Source organism: Cygnus atratus, chromosome 5, assembly GCF_013377495.2.
Source record: "Cygnus atratus isolate AKBS03 ecotype Queensland, Australia chromosome 5, CAtr_DNAZoo_HiC_assembly, whole genome shotgun sequence".
NCBI lineage: Eukaryota > Metazoa > Chordata > Aves > Anseriformes > Anatidae > Cygnus > Cygnus atratus.
The window spans coordinates 17,616,711-17,638,428 of NC_066366.1; the positions used below are offsets into that span (position 1 = coordinate 17,616,711).

At 35.8% G+C, this 21,718-nt stretch overlaps 1 protein-coding gene across 2 annotated transcripts in view; it reads right to left on the reverse strand.

Annotated features, from left to right (window-relative positions):
- Positions 1–21,718, reverse strand: part of PPFIA1 (PTPRF interacting protein alpha 1) — a 57,869-nt gene that overhangs the window by 26,213 nt on the left and 9,938 nt on the right. For both annotated transcript variants that reach the window (XM_035552155.2, XM_035552156.2), the window contains exons 3-14: positions 10,967–11,068; positions 10,146–10,310; positions 9,191–9,265; positions 8,668–8,769; positions 8,203–8,424; positions 7,327–7,473; positions 6,392–6,526; positions 5,307–5,390; positions 4,586–4,717; positions 2,102–2,164; positions 782–861; positions 402–531 (exon numbers count right to left, since the gene is read on the reverse strand). In XM_035552155.2, the coding sequence (XP_035408048.1) occupies positions 402–531; positions 782–861; positions 2,102–2,164; positions 4,586–4,717; positions 5,307–5,390; positions 6,392–6,526; positions 7,327–7,473; positions 8,203–8,424; positions 8,668–8,769; positions 9,191–9,265; positions 10,146–10,310; positions 10,967–11,068 (1,437 nt within the window). The remainder of the gene's footprint in view (positions 1–401; positions 532–781; positions 862–2,101; positions 2,165–4,585; positions 4,718–5,306; positions 5,391–6,391; positions 6,527–7,326; positions 7,474–8,202; positions 8,425–8,667; positions 8,770–9,190; positions 9,266–10,145; positions 10,311–10,966; positions 11,069–21,718) is intronic.

Genomic DNA, 21,718 nt, shown 5'->3' on the forward strand with positions numbered 1-21,718 from the left:
AAAAGAGCTTTACGTAACAAGAATTTATATGTCCAGAAAGGGACTCAAATTGCTTGCAGGACAATAACATGTTAGATTAGTGAACAAAAGTGCAAATCCAGTAGTGTACAGACACAAAAGTAGGACTCCTTCAGATTATATTTTACAGGCATATACTTGAAACAAACTGGACTTCAAAATCCCCGAATTGCAGTCACTGGGCAAAAAATTAGACTAGTAGCTGTGTATTAGTTAGTGAAGCAGGATACCTAAACACCAGCAAATATAAAAAACATTTTGATATATAAGATTTCAGCAGTTTTATTGCTGTATAATCAATTCTATTCCACCAACTCCCTGCAACAGGTCAGCCTTATCTAATCTACTTAGTTGCCATTATTTTGTGTTTAGAGTTCTACTACCTTTGAAGGTTCATCTCTGAGAGCTGCCAAACGCCCTTTCTGGGGACGCCTCAACACTGAGGAGGTGCCATAGGAGTCTGTATGACTGTCAGCCACAGATGATGTCATAGGGTATCTGAAATCTGGTCGGCTAAAACATAAAGAAACACTTTATCCTTAGGAAGGTGGGGGGAGGAGGGGAAACAAAACCAAGAAATCCACCCAAATGATTCCTGCTGTCCTACCAGTGACTTTTTTTTTTAAGCAGAATAAAAGCTGCTCTATAAAGAACACTTTATAGCTACAACTAATTAAAGTATTTTCAGCTATAACAAAGTTATGTTTAGCAAAGTGACTTTTAAAAAATTAGAAAAAAATGAACTACAGTTAAGTGCTGGTACCTATGATGAAGTGATGTGGCTCTGAGTCGCACTTGGTCATTTTCAGCCCTTAATGTTTCAACATTTAATACAAGTTGATCCTGTAAAAATAAACAAAACATGTAACAATATGCTTTTAAAAAAACAGCATCAAATCCTGATTGACAAACTAGCATTTAGTCCTTTGATCTCCTTTCTACAAGAACTCAGAAGTAATTGATTTTGAAACATAACCTTGAACAACATAATGATTTTTGCTACACACAATACAGCTCCATCACAAAAGGGCATCCAAGAATAATTCTGTTGCCTCTCTACACTGTGACGCTAGGTAATCACATACATATTTTAAAAACAGCTACTGAACAAAATTCACTTGTTACTAACTTTACTAAAATTAAATGATAATATTTAATAAGAAACAAGATTTCTCAAGCTCTGTGCACAACAGGTCCTAAAAGCATCCACTTTCAACTCCAATATTCATACATGCTCTAGAAACTTGGAATTTAACAAAGCAATTTGAATGAGAAAACAATGAAAGACTAAGAAAAGTGGCTGACAATGAACATCTGTGCCTTGTGTGAAAACCGCTGGCCTACATAAATAAAAATTCAAAGCACATCCTGCAAAATATTCTGAATGTGTTCTTCATTTTATTACAGAAGCACAGCTTCTACAGTTTGGCCTAGCTACTTACTAGACTGATTTGGGGAGATGCAGTACAACTGTGATTTAATAAGCAATAAAAAGTATTATTTCAGAACAGTGTGACCACAAAATGAATCACCACTGCTTAAGGAAGCAAAGAAACGAAAGGCCCCACCATTATTATTCAAGTGAACTCAGTTACAGTGCTGGACAGTCACTATTGCAAGGAGCAGCCAAGCCTAATAAATATCTGTCCTTGCCCCCCACTTCTTAAAATTTTAAGAAAATTTTAATCAAACAAGCATTTTATGACATCCATTGCTTTAATATACTTACGGGAAAACACCCACCATTACAAGTATTTTTCTGTTTACTGTTCAAAGAGATACGTACAACAGTACAGAAATTCTATGCAATCTTCAAACTTTGGCAAATTGCCAATATATCCAGCCACTCTGCACGTTAAGAACTGTGTTAGGTCTTTGAGTAAAAAGCTGTATGTAACCTACGAAAGCATTGCAAAACTGAGGTACACAATACCATAAAATAAACAAATCAGCCCATAAAATTACTATTCTTAAACAGACTTGGTAATGTTAAGCTTTACGGGGCAAATCAAATATGCTTCTGCTACGTAGCAATACAGCAATTATTCTTCAATATAACATGTCTGAAATGTGTAATATATACCTTTTCATGCTGAAGTTCCTCTATTTGTTTTTTTGCGTTTTCAATTTCCCGAATAAGTGAATTCTAAAACAAAATGTATCACAAACCATGTTACTTATAAAAGCTTAGAACTCTTAAACCATAACCAAGATGAGTGCCAATAAATTTCAGTCACACCACACAGATGCATCTTAAGTTACAGACAGTTTATTGCTTATACAATTTCACTTTGATCACAGGTGAAAGTTTATCCTTTCAGGTCTACAGCCCTCTAAATAATGGATTTACTAATAGTACAAGCGCCATAAAAAATTAATACTAGCCTGTTATGCTCCGTTTGACAAAAATCAGTACAAAAAGGGATAATTATGCAGCTAAAATACTTCAAATTATTTCACTGATTAGTTACTAAGACATTACTGGCTATTATTGTTGGATTTTCATTTTGTTTTCACTTGCCTGATCTACGAAGTTATTACACAGCAATTTCTTGGATGCATGGTAGCTCCAGAACTGCATCGCTCACTGACTTATGGGCCTTCATTAACAGAGCTGTTTTCTTTGCAATTGTGCCATAACTTATAAACAAGTCCAGTAAAGATAAGACTACTACAATCTGTTTATTCAAAGCAGTTCCCAAATTCAGACTAAGAATCATCTGAAAGTTAAACATCTGAGAGCTACAATAATCAAAAAGATTGTCAACTATCATATTTGACCATGGTAAATGATACCAAACAAAAATCAGAGGTTCCCCCTTCTAATAGTAAATTTATAACCAGCTCACTTTCTTTTCGCTTTCCAGTGTTGCCAAAAAGTTCTGCTAAACACTTTTCCTTGAGGTAAGTAACACCATTATTTGCATCTTAAACCTGTAATAAAGTTTCATAAGTGAACAAACAAATCATTCTGGGAAAAGAACCCCAATGATCAGAAGGAAGTCTTTAAATTTCACATGCATGTTTCTTTCCAAATTGTCGTAAGAGAATGGAAGCCATACGGAGAATACTTTTGTATAAGCTGTTTCTTACAGGGAAGGACAAAAATTTCTCATTCATAACCATAGAGAGTTTGAGGGGTAAAGAGAGGCTAGGGTTAACCCTAAAATATCCACCCCAAAATGAAATCATAAAAAAAAAATGCTGTCAGCTGCTTCTCAGAAATTGAATTTATAAAGACTAGTAGAGCAACCTTATCGATAAAGCCTGTAACAAGAAATTCAGAAATACTGGGAGCAGTTAGTGATCTTGAAAATAGTGACATTTATTAAAACCCACAAGGCAAAAGTTTACATGCCAGATAACTGGCATCCCTGCCTATGGCAGGGGGCTTGGAACTAGATAGCCTTTAAGGTACCTTCCAACTCAAACCAAGTATCAGTAAGCCCTATATTTGTTCTACACTATCAGATTTTTCTTACCTCCCAGAGTACAATAGCACAGAAAAAAAAAACAATCTTTAATGATCCGAGGTGACAGCAGTCCTAGAATTCTCAAAATACATGTTTAATACCTGACTGTTGGTTTAGGGTTGAGAACTGTGTAGACTTGAATCCATGAGAAAGTAAGTATCTATTGAAGTCTGAATACATCGTTACACGTTGCAATTAAAACATTCTGTTGTCATGACTTTAAAACAAAAGCCACTCAGCTTTTAACTGAGGCATTTCTCCAGATGGTCATTTCAGCGTCCAGTACAAAAAATTGCTTTTTAATCCAAGACAAAAAAATTCAAACTCAGCATTAAAGTGCTACTGTAAAAGGCTGTGGTGTTTCTTGTTTCTTTGTTGTTGTCTGGTTTTGTTTGGTTGGTTTTCGGTTGTTTTTGTGTTTTTTTGTTTTTTTTTGGTTTTTTTTGTTTTTTTTTTACACAGAATAAGGGAATCCTTAAAGACAGGAATGAAAGAAGAGTCCATAGAAAGGACTTGAAAAGCAAAAGGGGAAAAAAAGGGTAAATACATCACAATTTAAAAGCTGAATTGAATACAGGAAAAGACTGAGATGTACGTTGACAGCATAGGGAGCATTCCCTTTAACCTGCCCATCTAGGAAAAAAATACAAGATTGTTTCAACTTGCAAGGATTCCACAATGATTCGGAGTAACCGACACAGACACAAAGCAGTGGGAAATAAAAGAAACTGAACTTTAAAAGTCAAAGTTCAAGTTCTAACTCTTCAGACTTCCTGTATTACACTGGACAAGCCTATTTATGCAGTCCACACCAGTCAGATAAGGATAAAGCTTCCTAAAAGATGGACGGATAAAGCTTCCTAAAAGATGTCTTCCCAATGCTAGTATAATGAAGACCTCCCTTCCCCCCCAAAAAAAAGAATTTTAAGAATATATTTTCAAAATCCATATTAAAATATCCCGCAACAGAAACTATTTTATTAATAATTTATAATTTATTTACTGAAGTTACACACACGTTACATAATACAAAAATCACTACAGAACACTGAACATCTAATAAATAAATATGCTGGAATGTAACTTAATGTTACCTTATCTTCCAAGGCGGCCATCCTTTCCTTGAGATGAAGCTGAAGCCTTTCATTAGATTCAGAGAGAAGCTTATCCACAGTTTCTGACAAACGTTTATTATGCTCTTCATTCATCTTCTCTCTCTGCCTAGCCTAAAGATATATAACAAAAATTGAAGTTCTTATTACAAAGTTACTGAAGTCATTTAAAATTACAATGTCTGTAATAATTTCCAGGTTGTGAAAACAGTGTATTTTCAATCCCAATGCTTTGGAAAAAAATATTTCCATTAAAGAAAAAACAATAGTGAATACTGCATGTATCTCCATGACTTTGTAAAGGAGTAGTATAAGATTGTAATAACTGTTCCAAGATCAGCTTGAAAGTCTGAACTTACACTTTTCAAAACGGATCAGATTTTGGAACCAATTTCATTATTTATAACCTATAAATCAGTTTTTGCATGGTTGTTTCTTCCAGCAAGACTTTTGATCTCTTTATCAGAGATATGACTACCAATTAGGTATTTCCAGACTTATTTCAAACTTGCTAGGGACTTTTCAGCTTTTTCCTCAAGATTTAAAGTTAGTCACAGCAAAGGGGCTCAAATCTCCCAACTACAAGCCAACCTAAACATTGGCTTATTTTAGAGATGAGACACAAAAACAGCTTTGCTGAATGATAAAAAACCATAAAAGGACTCTTTCAGCTTTGTTTCTGTGCCAAAAATATGTACTTTACCCTTTGCAGTTCTTGATTCTTTTCTTCTAACTGTGCTTCCATCTGTCTCAGTCTTTCTTCTATATTGCCATGCCTCTCTTCAGCCTGTCAATTTAAAAACAAAATTAGAACTTGTTTAAAAAGTTTCAAAAGCATAAAAACATCGATGCCCAATAATATATCTAACATGCTTTGTGCAGCTGCCATTTATGGTAACATACAATGCAAAACAGATGGCTTTGTCACTAGAAGTACCTAGTGAGAGTTTGTATGTTAAAAAACAAAACAAAGCCTCTCACCACTAAATACTGTGAATCAACACTTACTTGAAAATGAGTTTGCAACAGCAGAAGTTCATTCAAATCCCCCAAAAACAAAACAAATCAAAACTAAACGCATTTCCAGCTTCTCCTCACTAGCCTAGACACTATAACCCTTTGTTATTAATCATGACAAAGCAGAAAGCAGCAAGCAGAAACAAGGACTAATATACAAATTCTACCTTCCTAAGCTTGGTGGTAAGTTCCAATACTTTAGCATCTTTAGCAGCAGAGTTCCCAGGAGACAAAAGTTCAGACTACAGAGCCAGTAAGGGATGGGAAAGATAACACGGAAAGAAATGAAACTTTATAAAGACACACGCACACAAAAAGGTTCATTTGTCATTACACTTTTTCAGAATTCAGTATACCATTTGCAGTCATTTAAAAATCTTTGTATTAATGACTACCATTACTTCCTTATCCCCAAGTGCGTTAACACTTTGTTAACAGTAGAAGAAATTTGGTTTTCCCCTTCAGAAACTGTTGTTTTAAAATACTTTAATGCCTATTACTGAAAGAATTTTAATAAAAAGCAGCAACATAGCAATTCATAGAGGCACCTTCATAAAGGAGTTACCAGAACAGACATTCAAATTCCAAATAGTAGAAATTAAAATACAGGACAAATCAGAGTGCATTCAAAAAGATGAACAGAAAACAGGAAGATACATTCTCGGAACTAGTTGGGGAAAAACTGAAACAACTTAAAAACAACACTAAGATGACTTCTGGCAGTAGGACACTGAGAAAACAAGTCTTGAGGACACTGTCCAGTTGTCTCACCTTTGAAAGTGCTGCAACTCTCTGTGCCAGCTCGGCTTCCACTTCTGGAAGAGTTTCAGCTTTTCTCAAAGTCTGCTGCAGCTTTTGCTCAGCTAGCTCCAGTCGCTCTTGCAATTGCCTGTTCTTGTCTTCACTCTACACAGGATTATGATCAGCAATGTTTAGTGTTAAAATAGTAATAATTTTGATCGAAGAGGAAGGTAAAAATGTGGAATACTACCTATACTAGACCTAAGGACAACAAACTACCCAAAATTGGTTTCAAACATAGATGTGGCATCTTCCTCTTCATTACATGAGAGAACTTACCAAAAATTTTATATATATATATATATATATGGGGGGTGAATACAACTGGTTTTTGTGTTTGTTTTTTAATATATTAACATGGACTTCTGTTGTTGACTAAGCGTTGCCTGGCTTCCTTTGATTAGAAAGTGATTGGCTCAATAGCCATTTCCGGTTTATGAAGCTGAACAAGTTCTCATGTGAAATATGTCAAATTTCTCCTGAGGTAAGGAAACATTTACATGCACTATAGGCTATAAAAGTAACTACACACTACACAAATGTTAAAACTTCTGGTTTAGAATGAGTAATTCTCTCACTTGAAACTGAAGATACATATAACATCGAAATCCACAATTAAAGTGGACAGAAGCCCTGCTCCCGCATGATCAAGTGTATCAAAATGCTTAAAACCCACTTCCCTTCCCCAGTAAACTCTCTCATCTTGCCTTCCAGGGTAAAATTCTGCACAACACACTCCCTGCTGAAAAACAATCACCAGCAATAGTGCATTACAAATATATTCATCTTCCTAAAAGCAAAGTTAAGTGCCTTAGTATAGTATCTACATTTCCATGAGTATTATGCTGAGCAAAATGTACTTTTGTATCTTAATTCAAATATTTGAGCTTATTTCAAATTACAACCTGTCGATGCATGGAGTCTTTAGTGGCTATTTCATTTTCAAGTTTATCATTGAGGTCATGCACAGATGTAGCTTCACGTTGTGCGGCGAGGTAGCGTTTCTCAAGAGTTGTGATTCTCTCTTCCATGTCTTCCTTTTGGGCCATAGTCTACACAAGACAGAATCTAGTTATTAATATAGGAGATAATTATCTAGTGATCAAACTGGGCAGGTGGAAGGAATGGAGGTGGCATGACAAACCAAAAAGAATTGGAAAGTAGTCTGTAACTTATGCTCAGAAGTTCAGTAAACATACCGTTTAAAAAAGTTAAGACAACTGATCTTTATTTTATTACACTACAGATCTGCTACTTATCTTTTCAGTGGCACAAACAAATCTTTACTTCCTGGCAATGGTCAGATAGCATTCTTGGAATTAACTAAGGTCCATTCCAATTTAATAAGGATACTTTTCTTCTGGAGTACACAGTAAGACTATGACCTTAGAGATTAGTGATTGGTAACAGGAACTGCTAATCACACCACTGAAATTAAGTGATTCCTTAACGTATATCTTTAAAAATAAAAAAACCAACTTCATGAATGATGTCAACATTTAAAAGATCAAGCATCTTTTCTAGCACCTTTCATAGTTAGAGTCCTCAATGTTAAATCTCTAGTTTAATAAATGTGTGAAATATCTGAAATCACATCATAGAATGGCATGTGATGGAAGGGACCTTAAAGATCATCTAGTTCCAACCTTCCTGACTCTCCTCACTTTTCAAAATCAAAAAAGTTGAAAGAAGCAGAGAACATCAAGGTATAATTGTGTAATGACAAATTTTGTAAAGTAAATGCCCTTGTGACTACCCAGATTTGACAGTTTATTACTCACCTCTCGTACATCTCTCTGCAATTTTGTATTCATTTCTTCAGATTTTATTAAGTCTTTTCTAGCTGTGTCAAGATCTTCTTCCAGCTCTGCTACTCTACTAGACAAAGAAGTAAGACGTTCTTTCATTTGCGTCTGCTCTTTGTTTTGCTTATCTATGATGTCTTGAAGTTCAATTACTTTAGCGAGGTTTTCATCATGGCACAAAGAACCATCAGAGGATCTCTATTAAACAGGAAAAAATGTATTTGCATATGACACAGAAATTTGAAAAAACAACTGTTACTTAGCAGTAAACATCCCTCCCCCAAGATAATTCTTCTATTGGATAGGCTGCAAACAGTGAAATTGTGGTAACAGACTTTTCAACTAAATCTTCATTCAGTCTTTTATTATGGTTTAACATTAAAATATTCTAGTTAATCACTAAAAAAATCATACATTAGCTGAAAAAGTAAATGGCTCTACCTTCCCATTTGTAGTTGGTAGATTTTCTTGTTCATGATTTATATCCAGCATCCCATCTGGAAGTGTTTTTTTCTGATTATTTTGCTCTTTCAAAATCATTAACTAAAAAGAAAAGAAAAGCTCGTGTATGTTTCCAGTCAATTTATATCTCAATAATTATATAAGGAACAGCTGCAAAAGTAAGGGAGCAAAACCAATTACCGATTCTACCATAAGGTATGTATTAATGTGACACAGGCACCCAAAAACTTATGCCATTACATCCTAAAAGTTCTTATTTTAAAGCCAAAGGATCTTTTTGTTGTTTTGGTTGTTTGCCTTTCCCCCCGCCCCCCACCCCCATCCTCCTCTCTTGCTCTTTCAAAGTGACAGTTGAAAACTGTAGTTATCCCCATTTGGTAAAAAAAATAAAAACACAAGAAGTGAAAAAAAAACAAATTTTAACAACTCAAATTACTGTGTACAAATATTGATTAAACACCTACAATGCACACCTGAAGATTTCTTTTAAAAATAAACCTACCTCTTTATGCGTAGTACCTAGTTCTTCTTCCAATAAGCTACATCGTTCAAGTGCTACTCGTAACCTCTCCCTTACCTGAAAGAATCATTTGAAATAATTTGATATCTCTGAAATTAGGAAGAAATAAATTTCATGCATCACCATACCACCATTCCCTTTTAGATAATAAATGCTTTATTACCATTTAACTTAGAGACCAGCTTAATCTTTAGTCAATAGCAAACACAAGACACTCCAAAAGACTTTCTAAATAAACAATGCATATCTTAAAATCTAGCTTTTTTGTTGTTGTAAGCAAATTATATCTCAACATGACCTGTACATTCACTTAACATATCCCGAATTTACCTATCCTTTTGAAAGCCATAAAGTGTGTATACTTTTGCTTATTCACAACAAGGAAGGGACAGAATTTTCCTTAACACAGTTTGCAAGATTTTTATATAAAGTTCACAAAAGTTGTTTGGTAAACTACGAATTTGTAGCAAAATTCACAGATGTTATATTACCACTTGCAAAGCCTGCTGCCAACATCAGGCACAACACAAGGGTGAAGCTCCTTTAATTCAGCCTTATTTTATAAGACAGCATAAGCAGATTCCTTCCTTCCTGTTCTCCCTAGTCCACTTCCTATTACATAACACCAAAAGGCTAAATTCTGATATTATACAGATAAGTAAATGTATGCATTTGTACAACAAATACAATGCACCTGAACCATCCTTGGTTTACATTAGAACAGTTAATGGAATACAGGAATAAATTCCAGCACCTTGCTGCAGCGCAATATTAATTTAGGAGAGCAGTTTCAAATGCACTTATAACACAGCCACCATCTTAATATAGAGAAAAGTTCAGAGAACCTGTCTTCTACAACTTCAGTACAAACAACTGTGGTCCACAGAAAAGAAAGGGTGGATAGGATGAGATGACATTAGCTAGCATATTTCATTACCTTTTCATCAAGGGCTTTATGGTGTTCAAATAAAGATTTTAGTGCTTTGAGAACTTCTACTTCACTAGAAACTCCTGCTGGAGACTGAGCTTGTCTCTTTACAACAGTCATTCTGAGAGATCGCTCATGCCTGGAGACAAGACATTCCAAATGTTCCAGTAATAGCTAAAACAAAAAACAACAATGTTTATTCCTGTTCGGAACAGCTGCAGAAAGCTTTGCCTCCTAAACCACCACATTTTGTATTCTAAACTTCAAATCTGAGAACTGACAACTATTACATCAAGTATAAAGACTCATTTTTAACATTTTGCCCATATTAAAAGCGGTATCAGAGCAAACAATGTGTGTTCCCTTTTGGTCTAGCTTTTAAATGAGGCTTCTACTTAACTAGGTCTTTCCAGTTCCTCCACCAATCTGAGGAACAGCATGCTTGTAGAAAGGATACACATAGGAAATACTCTAAACTGTACAGCAACTGCTCTGCTGGCAGCTGTGTAAGCTGCTAGATCAGACAGCCTGCCTGCTCTACTCCTCTGCTCCCAAGTAATGTATGATTTCAAAATTGTAACTAGAAGAGAGCTGAGTGACAGATAGCAGTGCAATCTTACAAGCCTTTCTGGATTCTGCACAGCAGTATTTGGAGCTATACATAAGCTTGCAAACTTTCTTAATCAACACACATTTACACCTCCAGGAGGATTCATGTACAAATATCAAGGAAAAAACTTTTAGCTTTTCAAATTCAACATTCAATATTTTTCTCCACATAGTTGGATACTTCAAAAAGGGTAATTCTGGAGAGAAGACATGGAACTTACCCTGGTATTATTTCTTTCTGCTTTCAGTTCAGCAATTTCTTCCTCCCTTTCAAGCAGCTGTTCCCTGCATACATTTAGTTCTTTTGTAAGCGCTGCAAATTCCTGAAATAAACCAGACAGAAATATAAGTACAACAAATATTGGGACACCGCGAGAGTGGATTAATAGGAACACTTGACACAATTTTTCGAAGTATTCATTTCAGATGTCTAAAGCCAATACAATTGTACAGTCATGCTAAGCAGGCTTAAATTCAAACACTTAAAACCTTTATAATGTCAACTGCAAAGATAAAAGACATTTGACCAGTACTTCAAAAACCTTGTGTCTCCTCTCGCAATTATCTGAGTAAGGTTATCCCTGTTAAGCAAAGGGAAAAAAACTGTTTCTAATGCACTTGGTACGTTGTTTCAAAGATTTTTTTCTTAAAGGACTGCTATATGGAATGCAAAAACAGAGCACTAATAAGCACAGTAAAAAATAGAAGTCAGCAACACATGATGTTTTTATTCAGTATTTAATTGTGAGAGACAATACATAACCCTGCCATTTACCAAAATACTCAGGTTACTTCTTTGTAGTAACAAAGCATTCTTGAAGGCTCACCACTGGAGGACTCAGACTTTTACCTGTATTTGTCTAGTTTAGCAGTACACAGGGATTTTGCTTATACCTACTTCCAAATCTCACAAAACAAAAGTAGAACAGACCTTTTCCCTACAGTTCTGCAAGAAATCCAGGAAAACTAGAATTAGAATTTTTCTAAATGAGGAGCCCTTGAGTTTTCAAAAGACTTCCCCTATAATTTGAACAAAGCTTTCACCAAACAAAATTAAACCGAAATAAGCATCACTGAGTGGGAAGGCATCAGTAAACAGCAGTTAAGGTAACACAGCAGTTACTGCATGGCTTGCTTTTTTGTTTGCTTGTTCCACTATTTTGAACACTGAGACAAGTCAATAGTAAAGAATATATTTCTAAATTTGGGGGGTTGTTAGAAAGATATGATTGTCTTGAGTACCTGAAAGAGCTACTACATCCTAAGCTATCTCCATACTCTAGCAACAGCCTCCCTAGAAACACTCACTATAAATGGCATTCAAACTCTGGATCAACTCAAAGAGCATACTCTGGATATAATGAAATATGAAACTATACAAGACACTTAAAAGTAACTACTGAGAATAATCTTGCCTACATACTTACTCTAACAAAATTAAAGTTGTAATCTGAACCACATTAGAAACAACTAGCCGTAAGCCTAAATGTGAACGAGACCATACTTTAGAAGACAGCTTTGTAGGAAACTGGGAAAAAACACACTTTTTCCATCAGTGCAACTTAGGATAAGAAATTAAATACACGTAGATCACTTCAATGGCTGATGAACACAACAGAAGCACTTGTATAAGAAAAGATGGAAATGCTAATACACAAGTTAGTTTTCTCTACTGTCTAGAAAAGACAAAAACAAGTCATGTCTAATAAACAGTAAATTGGTACAGCTGCACTGGTAAGTTGATGAAGGTACAGCAAGCTATGAAGAATATCTTATGTAAATACACTGTGTGCACAAAAGACACTTCTCTAAGTCTTCCAAGCTCTGCAAGATATACTGCCTAACAGACGGCAGCTGCATAACAAGTTAAAAAATTTAAAATGGAGCCCTTTTGCAGTAAAATTCAAAGTGACAGAAAACACATGCTTAAAAACAAAAGGACAACTAATTATACTAGCACATCTGCAAATTCTAACATGCAGCTAAAATAAGCAGTCAGAAGACACGTCTTAATCTAATTAATCGAAAGATTAATTTAGTAAGCTTTATTCTAAAACATGCACATGACAAAAGACACAAAAATACTGTTGCACAACATATACCTACAGTGAACTCCTTTGGCATTACTAATGCATTAGGCGTTTAAAAGTTGCTATGAAAGAAACAGTGATATCACCAGCACAGATGCAAAATCCATCACCATAATCCCTCTTTCTAAAGAAAAGTCTGTTAATTGAAAAAGATTCAGTATAGTCCACCTAGTTAATTAGGAAAAAACAGCAGGAAAAAAAACACTTAATTTTCCTTCATTTTTTCAACCGCTAAAAAGCCTATTTCTTTATCATACTTACTAATTAATATTCATATAAATTTTCATCAGAATATTTCAACTTTATACATTGACTCATTTGCATCCTTAAAAAAATGGCCTGTTACTGTCAAGTAAAAACCGCTGGAAATATACTTCTTAGAATATCCTGTTCAGCAACTTCATAGCTAATGTAAATTTTAAGCATTCAAAACAAAATTTAAAAGATTCCTGAGTGCAAGGTAGACAAAGAAAGGAAACAGTCCACCTCACACTTCACAGGAACTGAAGGAAAGATCCACTCCATGAGCCTGCCTACAGAACTAACCATAATGTCAGAGTTTTTACTGTACCTTCAATAACCCCCTCTGTGGGAGTTTTCACAGCTCCCAGGCAACTGATAGCACGTCTCTTCTGCTCCAGCGTAAGTGCAGGTAAACCCAATTGAGGTTCTGAAGTTGTAGCTATTCAAAAGCCTACCTTACATATCTTTACATATTTCATAATTAACAGTTTTCAAGTACCACTGAAACTATTAACAGATTCAAATTATTTACAGAAGAGCTTGATATGAACTTGTTTTCCAATTGTGGGTTTTGTGTCATTTTGTTTTTTTTTTTTTTCCCCCTCCTTTGAAAAAGCAAAAAGCCTCCAAGTGTCAACATCAAAATTCACTATCGCAGACATTATAGAATTCTCCAGCTGACATCAGGCTGACAATGGTAAGTTCTACGTTCTTCCAGGCTATCTCAGGTCTTGAGTACGTGATAAAGAAAGCAGCAAGGACTACCAGACACCACTTCATCACCCTTCCTCAACTTAGGATCACTGTGTAGCATTAATAAAAGTGTTACCTAAGACACGTACAAGCTCCATCTTCACAAAAACAGCTGTATATTTCAAAGGAAGTCTACTCACCCTTCAAATGATTATAATACAGACAGTTCTATTCCATCGCATATTCCTGTGCAAACATAAGTTATAGCACAAATATATCATAATTATGACATGAACCACCACACTGTCAGATGACCCAAAAAGAACAATACACACAGGAATTTATATTGCTGCTGTATAAACAGACTGACACGTATTTCTAGCATTGCATAATACATCCACTGCTGTTTGTTTTCACAAAATGTATTTGCTGTGAGTCCCATAACCTGCCTTATAAAGAACACTTGAATGTCCTTAGTTTCAGTTAACGCTGCCAAAAGACATGTCTTTTCTAGTTTTAATACCCATGTTCAACAGAAGACGATCCGATTTCCACGAGCAGTTCAAAAGAAAACTATTTGCAACTTTGTCATCTCAAAAAAGAGTTTAAGTTGTCTCAATTTCCTCCTTGGCATTAAATGAATCTACAGAAGAAATTAAAGGAAACAAGAAAAATCCTGAAAAACTCTTCCACTTATCTGCAGAGCTATATTACTTATTCTGTACCTAAGGAGAAGACAGAGCTTCAAGAATGAAGTTGTGCTCTGCTTCCAGCTGCAATCAAAATAATAAATACCCTGCTCTGAAGACTGACACGGATGGGACTCAGAATAAGCACTTCAGAGCATTTACTACTAGAAACAGAGTGCTAAATATACTAAATATCCCTTGTTGACTAGAACATACTGGCAAAAGTTCAACTATTATACTAAACCAAAATGCTTATTCAAAAAAGTAACTTTCTGAATTTGTATCATTCCAAACATGACACTCCTACTGCAAGAAATGGTAACTCAACAAAAAAAAAGAAAATCAGTGAAAGTAACTATGTTATTGTTCAGTAATATGTTTTCTGGGTTTTGTCCACAAACTCCACAAGTTTTTAAAACAGCTGCGTTTCTTCCACATCAACCTTCAGAACTGACCTTCAACTGTTAGTATTTTAGAGGCCACAAACATCCTTCCACAGGTTGCACCAGCTGATGTCTAGCTGTCAAGTCTGTAGAATTCTGCTGTCTGACCTGACACTTGATTGCTTATGAGATGATGATCCAGGAACATTACAGCTTTCAGGTAACAGGTTTTCTTCATGATTATTACAAGCACAGTTTGTAGGTTTCACAGATAGTGCATTGCAAGCCCCTAAATGCTACATGACAGGAAGAACAGTATTTCAGTTGGAGAAAAATTGGGGATTACTTCTATTTCTCTGAGGAGTCTAACAACATGAGCTGCACACTAGGGATGCTCTTTGCTACTATAACTGCAGACAACAGTAAAGTTGCTTGAGATTTGTTTACACACAACTTTTTTCCGCAATAAAACACGATGCTGCTCCTCAGCACATAAGGATTCATGGATTAACAGCAACAAGATGACTAGAAAACTTAAAGGATAAAAAGATATAAAAACAAACATCCTTTGAATACATACTACTATTAATTCATCCAGAAAATATTACCCTCTTGCAATCAAGAAGGATCAAGATGCAATTGTTGCATCTTTAGGAACATATCTGCCAGAAATATGTGAGAGGAATTTATCTGTTTAATCTTTACATCACATTTTATTTTACTGTTAACATTCTGTTCTGTGGTCTGCATATCAAAACAATCCACTCAAAAATCCAAGAAGCTGAAAGGATGATGAGAAGAACTGGGGAAAAATACAGGCCATCAGGGATGAGAAACCAAGGCAATTTGAGATAAACTTTCATCATGTTATTTGTTACACAGCATCCACACTTATTCGAAATGATGTGTAAATGAAAATGAGAGACGTCATAAAGCAATCAGAACAAACCAAAATATCTAAGCTTAACAGGATATTTAATAGTCCCCTTATTTTAAACCCAATGGTTGTAGGTGGCAACAGGGGCCAATGTCCCCATGTATAGTATTTTAAGATACTTCAGTATTTAATAAAATTTGGAAGTGCCTAGTAAAAGCAAGTAAATGCTTGTAGTTGTTGACTCAAAAGGGGTTAGGTTTTTCAGCTATCACAATTACTTAATTCAAAATCACTCAGAGTTACATCTACAACATTCACGTTTTAATCATTAAACCTTGCCTTCCAAGAAAACGCAGTTATGCACTGACAGCAGAAATCAGAAGAAACATCAACCGACATAAACAATGCTTTGCCTATTCAGCATAATAAAGATTGCTTTCAACCTTTCCATATCTGTAGCATATGCTAATAGGAAAGACAAAAATTAAGACTAGAATGTGAAGAAAAATATTTTGCTGTTCACATAATGAAATTACTTTCCAGTAAGCAAACAATCTGGATTTTCTAACAACCTGGATTTTCTAACCTGGAAATAAAAAAGCTGTTTCAAACATTAAGAGAATCGGGTCCATGAAAAAGTGTTTCTTTTGCTCTAAAACAACAAAAAATATAAAAGGGAATGTATGAAATTACTTAAAGGGATACTAAAATATGGTTATATCAAACAGGTTTCAGAGCAATTTTCATGTTTAAAGTGGCTGATTTTGACAGAGCTACCTACCAATCAGTGAGAATAGTGTAGCATACAGTACACTTTAACATACCAGCCTCCTTTTCTATTTCTCCTTATGCATAAGAGGTTTTGTAACTCAAAAAAGCCCCACTACTAAAACAGGTGCAGATTTCTTTGCTATTAAAAATTTTCTCCCGTTCCAAGTAGCGGCATGGAAAAAGTTTAAAATGTTTAGTATCACCTTTTTTCACCTCTCATTAGTTTACATTTTCCTTGACCCAAAAGCCTGTTTGTTTTTTTCCGCTCTAACAAAAGCTGTAACGCTGCATGAAAACACTAAAACAAGCATTGCACCTAGCTAATGGGTAATTATTAATATTAAACAAATATTAAATTAAAGCTGAGTAACTTCTATCATTCCAACCCTCTTTTTTGGTATGGTATTCTTCAACCTTACTTCTTGGATTGACCTATCTGGGTTTTGTCGCTAATGATGCTCAATCCTAAATATGCAATTAAGTTTTAAAATGTTTACAGTTGCATAATGTTACTGCTCTGGAACGAAACACTGCTTCCAGTCCACTTTGGCAATGAAAGCAGAACCAACTGTCTAGCATCTGACAGAAAGCAATGCGCAAAAGAACTCTAACTTACAGCCAGCAGGTACCAAACACATGCCCAAGAGCAAAATGGAAAAGTTCATAGTAAAACAATCTCCATGGTAATAGGTTTCCAGTTACCGTCTTGACTGAGTTGCTCACATTTGTGTGTAGTATTCACTGAGCCTTAACTACAAGGCATTAAATCTGGACTTCATTGCTAGGAACTCTGAGGAAGTGCTGCATGTCAAAGTGTAAGAAAACATAAATGAAGATGGATGGTATTTGGCAGCTTTGCAAAAGGAACACTGAATTAACAGAAAAGGGGAGGTAAAAACACATCAGTTTCCATGTTTTCCTGTCTATAGGTCCCCTTTCACTGATCTAACACATTTCTGATTGACATTTTCTACCCGTGCATGGGAGTGTAGAAGTACTGCAACCCAAAGCACGGCTGAATCTTTAACCCCTTGAGAAATCAGATGTTTTCCTTTCACCACACTAATCAACACCCAAACTTCATACGTGCTACAGAACAGTTTGGAAATTGAATCTGTAAAACCTAGTACAACGACTGAAGCACAGGTTGAAGAAAAGCAAACAGGAGCCACCTACACTCAAATCATTAACTACTGCCTGCATAAACTTGCAAAGTCATTACCACCTATATTCTTGCATTTAATTTTCTCTAAATTCTGCAAACCATCACTGTTATGTATATGAGACTAAGGGCAAAGCCTAGTGCAAAACTATCTGTGCACCACTGGACAGCCAGTCACTGATTACATACGGTTTCTTACAGTGCAAGGTACACATGCTAACCTGAGAGCCTTCCAAGTTCCACCACTAATTAGAGCTACATACAACACAGTGAATACAGTAGTCAATTTCTACAAGACTGTTTGCTGGTAATATTCAGAACTAAGCCACAGCAACATCCTATTTTCTTCAGTGCTAAACCAACCTCGTTGTGCATCTGTAAAATTCAGAAAAGAGAACAAAAGATTGTTTAAACAAGTCAGAAAATATCTCTCAGTTACTCTTGGTTTAGGTCTAAATTTGCAGTTTGCTAAGCATCTTCCTGTAAGGCAGATAGCCTTGATATCACTGAAAGATTAAGAATTCAAGTTTTCTCCAGGTAACAGGTTAATCACTTCATCAGCCTCAACAAATCATTGCCAGCATCTGTGGCTGGTCCAAAGTACAGTGGATCACAGAGTCTATTTTCAGTTAACCCAGAGTAGACACTACCTTTAACAAAGACTTTTAAACTACTTAAGCTACAGATAGGTTACAAAGACTATATATCGAACCGGAGAACAGCTATACCAAATCCCCCCCCCTCCCCCCCTTAATATCTATCAGGAAAGCATTGGTCATCATGGAAGAGCAAGCTGTTAAACATGGGGGGTTTGGTTATACTTGGTGCAGACTGGTCAGTAATACAGCAATCCTCTTCAATACTGCGTCAATCCAACTACTCATTTTCCAGAAGAATAGTTTACTTAACACAGAAACAATTTGAGAAACAATGGGGGGGGGGGGGGGGGCTGGGAAAACAAATGCCTCAATTAAACCCTAAATTAATGAATTCGAAGGGTTTCAGTGTGAATAACCTCATTCCTACACCCCTAGCCTAGTCTATTTTGATTAGTAACTAATACAGTAAGTAGTAGGACAACTTCTTAGTTGTAGCTTTAGGCATCTCCATTTTTGGAGTCCATGTCAGTAAAAAAACTTACCCACACCCATATCCACTATGGCAAAAGGAGAATACAGTTGTACTTAATTAAAGAGGAAGAATCTTGCTTTACCAGTTTGACAAGATATGGGGCAAAACCAGTCTCCATCTTTAATATGACACTATAGAGATTTCATTTAAATTTCTCCTCTCCACATAAAAGTTGGTCAAGAGGATCCTGTACAGGATTTCACAACATAAAACACTCCTAAAAATGTCAAACTGTAAAGTAACTGCAAGATAGCTGAGAAAATTTCACACAAGTCCAATATTTCTAGTGGACCTCCCCAGTTATGGAGGCTGAGCAGCTACCACAAAAGCTGTAACAAGATCTTTTAAGTTGTAAACAATACTGAACTGTCAGTTTCCTTGGGCAAAAAAAAAAACATGGTGTTTTTTTTTCCCCTATTCAACTCCAAACACACTGCACTCACAAGGAACAGCACAATTCTCACTTAGCTGACATTTAAAATTAAATTTCTATGACTTCAAAATTAAAAGTCATTTAATCCTGAATACTGACTTTCAGCATCTCAATCTGCACGTGAATACTACACTTTTTTTTTTCCAGAAATAGACCAGAACAAGAACCTCCGCGCACGACTATTTCGGTGACAAGATACCTCCGCTCGCAAAAACCGTAAGCAGCAGCTGAGGCACGGCACTGCCCTGCCCTATTCCAGCCATTAATCTTGGCCTCGAGTTGTCAGGCTTAGTTCTGTGGCCAGCAGTTGTACAGCACATTTTTCACACCGTGTTAAAAGGGAGTGCTTGGGAATATCTGAATAAGGCTGGCCAAGCCACCCTCATTAAACAAGCATCAACATGCATTCCCCCTCAGTGCTCTGCTATTACATATACACACACACACACACTTTTTTGCCAACTGATGAACAGTTCAGTTTTATGATTTCAAACTTGTTTAAGCAAGTAATACTCAATGAGGACAGATAGATGTCTTCAGCAGGTAATTGAACTTACAGTCCCTTTACATTCTATTTTTCTGTTTCTTTGTACTATATCATCCAGTTTCTATGCTAAGTGGATTTACTAACTAAAGCTAAATATTTAAGTCTGCAATATTTGGACTGAATGCAATTGCACCATTCCATGGAACAGTTACTTGATTTTTGCAATAAAAGCTAATCTAAAGCCTATTCAAAAAGAGTTTTTTCATGTCTTAAAATAGACACGTCCAATATTTAAACACAAGAGCTTAACCCAGTAACACAGATTGTCAAAACAATTTATTTTTATGCTTTTTTAATGTTTTGTTGTTTGGTGTTTTTTGACTGCACAAAGAATATTTATAACAAACAGTTCCATCACACTTTCTAACAACTGCCTGAACCCAAAAACCAGAACCACAGATTATCCTGAGTTGGAAGGGACTCAGGAGGATCATGGAGTCCAACATGTTACATCACAGAACAAAGCCAGGGATATGACTAACATGAAATTGCAAGAAGGGAAAAAAGGAGAGAAGAGGACAATCTTAACACGCTGTAACCAGTAACAGATACTGGAGCAAAAGACGGATTAGTGAGGAACCTGGTCTGAAGAGCAAGTACCTCCTGTTCCATGCTAGGCTACAAACGAAGGAATGATGCAACCAGGAGACCCTGAGGCCTTATACACAGCTGAGAGAAAAGATTAGCTTGGCCCATTTCTCCCCTACTACCTCCCTGGCCAATCTTCTATAACCATTACACAAAATACAGAAGAGAGTTAAGCAATCTCTAAAGACTACAGTTACAACAAGGAATCAGAACTGCATTAACGTATGAACATAAAGAGATTACAAGAGGGGAAAAGGGCAGCTTCTCTCCTGCATGGACAAGCACTGAAAGCTAAAATCCTAAAAAGCTTTTTGATTTTTCCCTTTGCCAGAACTAATTCCACATTTCTTGAAACAGACTCAAGTTTTAGAAGATATTGTCAAACCACACCCTCAAAAGACATGCTGAAAGCACAAGCTGTGTGTTCTGAAAGAAAGAAATTACCAGATGCACCTGCCCCATGTTCTTCAACATAAAGCTAATATAAGAATGTAATGACCCTTCAGAGACATTTCACCATGAAATGCATCAAAACGATAATACCATATTAAAAACACATTACTCTAGGAAGATTCACAGTAGTATTCCAAGGCATCCCTGAAATTACTTAAGCCAAGCTTTAGTCATTCACACAAAATTAATATGGCAAATAGACAGAGCTTCAAAAAGATATTCTAATTATAGATATTTCCCTAAAACATGCATAAACACGTGAAGACCCCAAACAAATTCACCACGTAACCAAGGTCTGAAAAACTGTTCTCCACACAAGCTCTGTTCTTCCAACCACGGTCTCTAAGATATAGTCATCTTTCATACCCATAAAGTTTAGATTATCTGAAGAAGTGCTAGTGCTACAGGTAACTTTCATATCACATAATCCCCCCCTTCAAACCTTTAAAGAATATCTGATTGGGGTCAAAAGTTTTTCATCTCTGTGTTTCCAAATTAAAATACAAGATGTGTCCTGTCTTAAATCCTAGCAGAAGCAAGAGACTGAAGTGTGAGCTGTCAGTTGGGACTTTAAATGTGACGTAAAAAACCTTAAAAATACTGTATTACACAAAGTTCAGGCTCCCATTGTGAATAGTAAAACCACAAAACTTATTTATGCACAAACTACAGTGAAAAGCACAGCTGGTAACAGAATTTAAGACCAAAACACACTTCAGATAACAGATTTCCCCTTTATGGATAGAAGTGCAGAGAAAATGAGTTTTCATTGACATTCTATCGTCAAAAGTAGATATTGCTACATGATTTTTGTGACAGGCTCACGTAAAATACTTGAGAATCCACAATGCAAACCCACAAATCCACAGTTTAAACCTTGCCATTGATCAAGTCAGAAGTTCTTTCAGATATG